The sequence below is a fragment of the Rhagoletis zephyria genome, unplaced genomic scaffold, assembly GCF_001687245.7.
Source record: "Rhagoletis zephyria isolate East Lansing unplaced genomic scaffold, Rhagoletis_zephyria_1.1 Rzeph_scaffold_07809, whole genome shotgun sequence".
Classification (NCBI taxonomy): Eukaryota; Metazoa; Arthropoda; class Insecta; order Diptera; family Tephritidae; genus Rhagoletis; species Rhagoletis zephyria.
Genome location: NW_016164891.1, coordinates 9,464 through 14,143, shown reverse-complemented (window position 1 = coordinate 14,143; position 4,680 = coordinate 9,464). Strand labels below are relative to the sequence as shown.

Sequence of the window (4,680 nt, the reverse complement as noted above, 5' to 3'; positions counted from 1 at the left end):
ACGCTTTCCCAAAATTCCACCACATCCTCTTTAACTATTAAAAAGCCTCGTTCAATGTCCGGCCTTTCGCTCATGCATTTCACCAGTTTTTCGTATTGGGAGCGATTTGTTGTGATTGTCGACTTGATAATTTNGAAACAAATCAAAATAAATATAATCGCAAGTGAACAGTGAAATTAAAAAAAATTGTTTAATCGTATTTGAAAAAGCTTTTCCTTAATTAAGTAAAATAGAATGGATTCAGTGGCCGGTGCACTTTTGTCTCAGGAGGAAGAACATGCTGCAGTCAACTGTTGCATTAATATACAAAGGAGATTGCTACGAGACAGTTCTGATCCATTTAGCTTAAATGATAAATATATGCTCCCTCTTTTTAAGGGCGTCCATTCAACTAAATATTGTGTTGCTTTAAATCTTGCACGCTTTCCCAAAATTCCACCACATCCTCTTTAACTATTAAAAAGCCTCGTTCAATGTCCGGCCTTTCGCTCATGCATTTCACCAGTTTTTCGTATTGGGAGCGATTTGTTGTGATTGTCGACTTGATAATTTTGTAAACATTTAATAATACATTGTTTTTTATTCACACTTCAACTTACATACATATTTTTGCGTTTCCACACTTTATTTTATTGATATTTTAAAAGAATTCGCTTCGCTCCGACACCAGTTGCTCTTCGTAGAAAATTTCCGACAAATACATACAAATTACAGCTACGTCGGATTCAGGCATACCAACATTACGAATTTCGAATATGGTCTCCGAATTTCGAAATTACGATACGGCAACGCGGATTACAGCATACCAATTTTAAGATTCGTAGCAAAATCGAATCTACGACGGATTACAGCATAGGGGTGTATGTATTTGTCAATGTTATTTTGGCTTATTAACATTTTATTTTTTAATATTTTTATTGAGCTTTGTACCACGATTGTTTTTATTAGGAAAAATTGAAAAAGCAACAATGTCTAAGCGGTAGAAGTTCATACCGCTAGGTGCAGGGGGCGTGGCACCTCTCGTACAAACCGAATTTTTCACACTGCATATCTCTGGAAGTATGCATGGTAGAGTACTGGAACTTTAGAAGTGTTCATGGTAGAGTACTCGAACATGTTGTGGAGAAATATGAAAACAAGAGCATACTAATGGAGAAAAATTGAGGCTATTGGAAAAAGGGGCGTGGCAACTCCCATAAAAACCGAATTTTTCATACTTCATACTTCTGGCAGTGTTAACGATAGAGTACTGGAATTTGGCGATTAGGGTGTCCATATCATAAAAAATTTTCTGTATTTTTTCTTTTAGAAGCCCTAGTATTTTTGTATGTAAAATCTAATGGTGATTTCGTTTCTACCAAAAAATGTTGCCCTTCCCCGGTGCAAAATTTGTTTGATGTTACACTTAACCCTTTGAAAAGGCATGTTTTACCTTCTTGTCCTTGTCCGGATCACGCATTTCATCATATTATCGTTTTAAGCATTCATCTAATTTTCAGGGCAACCATCTCCCCTGTCAAAGCTTCAAAGGGCGGAAAAGGTGCCTTTTTTGCCTTACAAGAGTGTGACATTTTAAGAAACGAACACACAATTTTCTCACTCTTTGTCTTTAATTTGGAATCGAACAAGAAAAAAGAAAAGGGCAATGAAAAGGCGACATTTTTTGGTAGAAACGAAATCAGNCAAGAGTGTGACATTTTAAGAAACGAACACACAATTTTCTCACTCTTTGCCTTTAATTTGGAATCGAACAAGAAAAAAGAAAAGGGCAATGAAAAGGCGACATTTTTTGGTAGAAACGAAATCAGCAAATGTCGTGTCAAGGTGTTTGTGGTCGAACTCCTCCAAAACGGCTTGACTGATTTGAAATTGAAATTTTGTATGTACATTCGGTAGGTATGATAATAGGTTGTGAAGTATGTTTCATAGCGCTAAGTGAAGGGGGCGTGGTATCTCCCATACAAACTAAATTTTTCACACTTTATATCTCAGCAAGCGTTTATGGTAGAGTACTGGAACTTGGTATGTACAAGACATATAAAATCAATCGATTAGTCATGAAGAAAAATTGGGGCGTGGCACCTTCCATACAAACCGAATTTTTCATACTGCATATCTCTGTAAGTGCTCATGGTAGAGTACTCGAACAAGGTATGGAGATATATTAAATCAATCCCATTATTTTAGAGAAAATTGCGGCTATTTTATAAGGCGGCGTGACGCCTTTCAAACGCAATGAAGCAAAATGCAAAACCGCGTATGTGAAGTTGTAGAAATTATTTTCTAGAGCGTAAAAAACACTCATATTTCAAAATAGTTCTCTATTTTATAAAGCAATCGCATTTCGGGCTAGTATATTTCAAGACGAATGAATAAGGATTGAGCCAAGGNAAGTTGTAGAAATTACTTTCTAGAGCGTAAAAACACTCATATTTCAAAATAGTTCTCTATTTTATAAAGCAATCGCATTTCGGGCTAGTATATTTCAAGACGAATGAATAAGGATTGAGCCAAGAGCTTGTGTGAGCAAATCCCATTTTTGGCAGCCAATGTCAGTTACGCGCTTTTGTAGAATGACGATATGCGGTTTTGTACTTTAAACGACGATATGTACCTGATTGCTATGTAGTTTTGAGTGAAGTTAATGCTGGGTGAAACCCATCGTGTTTTGATTGCTACTCTAAGGACAAATAAAATCCTTACCTTCGTCCAGGAAGTAAACCAGCGCGATTCTCTGTAGTTGTCGTCATCGGCCATTGCCATTTTGGGGCGAATAAGCAATATTTGGCGATTGAAAAAGGCAACGCGGCAATTATAGGTAACATTGCGGTGCATGACCGGCATACCAACATCGATAAGCATATTTTCACTAAAAAAGTAGCAAGCAGTGTTATACATATATATATTTTTTTATTAAATGAGGCTCCTACCAAAGCGGCGAGAGCATTATCTCCAAGAGTACCTCCCACGAGTGAAGATATGTGTCGGGTTCGAAAAAGTGATCTTCGCAGCTGTAGCCACTAACGAAACACAAGATTCCATGTTAATTAAAATAAACCAAAGCAGCGCTAGCGCTAAAACTTACGTTACTTCCAGTTCTGGGCCGGTACGATAACAGGCGCCCATATCTTTTGCTTCCAATATGGATTGTAATATGCGCGCCAAATTACCTTCGAAGTCGAGTGCCCACTGATTAAGCGTTGAAATGGCGACGGTGATTTTTCGACCCATTTTGTTGAATCACGGTTTACAATTGACAGTTGACGAGAGCACTCGCTGTTGCAATGGCAGTAAGAAAATGTACGCCCAAACCTCAATTTGAGTTCGTTCTTAGGCTTAAAGCTGACGTTGATGTTGTAAATGTTTCTTTAAGATTATTGTCAAGTATCGGATGAGTGTGTTCGTTAAGCCCAATGCGGCAATTTTAACAACGAGAACAAACGCTGTGGGCAACAGGTGTGTCCTAGTTAACTATCTGCAATCATAAAGTAGAAAAAGAGAATTATTATTCTGGCATTGACGAACTAATACGAGCAAAAAATTCAGTTTGCATTGCAAGGCATAAACCAAAAAGAACAAATTACTTTTGGACGTCCGCAGCAATTTAAGAATCAGAAAAGTATNAAATTCAGTTTGCATTGCAAGGCATAAACCAAAAAGAACAAATTACTTTTCGACGTCCGCAGCAATTTAAGTGGAAGTACAATGTCAGCAGCAGCAGAAAAGTAAAATTGCTAGTCTAAATAATTAACAAATAACTTGTTTGAGCGCCAGGCGATGACGCACGTCTAGTCCTTAATGCTAATGCAACTGCAAGGATATGAAAACAGCAACACAAAACATTCGCTGTGACGCTATGCAGCACGTTTGCATTGTTATTGTTTATTCTTGTCTGGCATTTTTTCACTGCTAAGCACCTGAAATGGCAACTGCAGCTATTTAACCTATTCCACTCAATTGCCCGCGTATCGACCAAACATTCGTCATTTGAGGTTACTTAATCGAGTTGGGTTGGAAGTTTAATCACTAATAGCGTTTTCCTTTCTCAAAGAAAGTTCTGCCCTTTTATATGGGAACTCTTGCTTTGCGTTGCCCTGAAACCTGAGAAAATTTTGCGTTCTTTATATGAGAATGAAACAGAAAATATACTACTCCATCACAATTTATTTATAGAACTTAATAAAGCTGAATTATTCACTTGGCCTGTAAGTCTTTAACAATTTTAAAGCAAAACACTTATTTCTGATAGGGAAAATAATTGCATTTTTACAAGATTAAATTAAAAATCAACCATGCAACTCTCACCCTCACGTTTATTTGAGGGCGGAAAATGCAGCACTTTCGCCGGATCAGATCGCAACCTGCTGAGAAAAGAACACGACGCCTTGTGAAAAGGCTGAGAAAAGAACATGAAAATGTGACAGCGCTAACACAAGGTAGAATAATTGCAGCCTTTTTTCAAGAAAAGAAAACACTATAAGTGAATTTCGAGAAACAGAGCGTGATTATAGTGGTGGATAAATATGAATTTTTTTTAAGACATACCCCTAAATTCATAGATAATAAAGCCTATTTGAAATGTTTTATAAATCGAAAATTTGTAATAAAACGCCATTTAATTAACTTAGTTTATTTTGTTTTTTTTTTAATAAGGCTTATAAACTAATCAAAGATGTTAAC

The 4,680-nt window shown here is 36.8% G+C and overlaps 1 protein-coding gene across 2 annotated transcripts in view; it reads right to left on the bottom strand.

Annotated features, from left to right (window-relative positions):
• Positions 1-3,472, bottom strand: part of Nadsyn (NAD synthetase) — a 14,887-nt gene extending 11,415 nt beyond the window's left edge. For both annotated transcript variants that reach the window (XM_017630520.1, XM_017630521.1), the window contains exons 1-3: positions 3,086-3,472; positions 2,931-3,020; positions 2,704-2,869 (exon numbers count right to left, since the gene is read on the bottom strand). In XM_017630520.1, the coding sequence (XP_017486009.1) occupies positions 2,704-2,869; positions 2,931-3,020; positions 3,086-3,231 (402 nt within the window). In that variant the 5' untranslated portion in view covers positions 3,232-3,472. The remainder of the gene's footprint in view (positions 1-2,703; positions 2,870-2,930; positions 3,021-3,085) is intronic.
• Between the last annotated feature and the right edge of the window lie 1,208 nt (positions 3,473-4,680).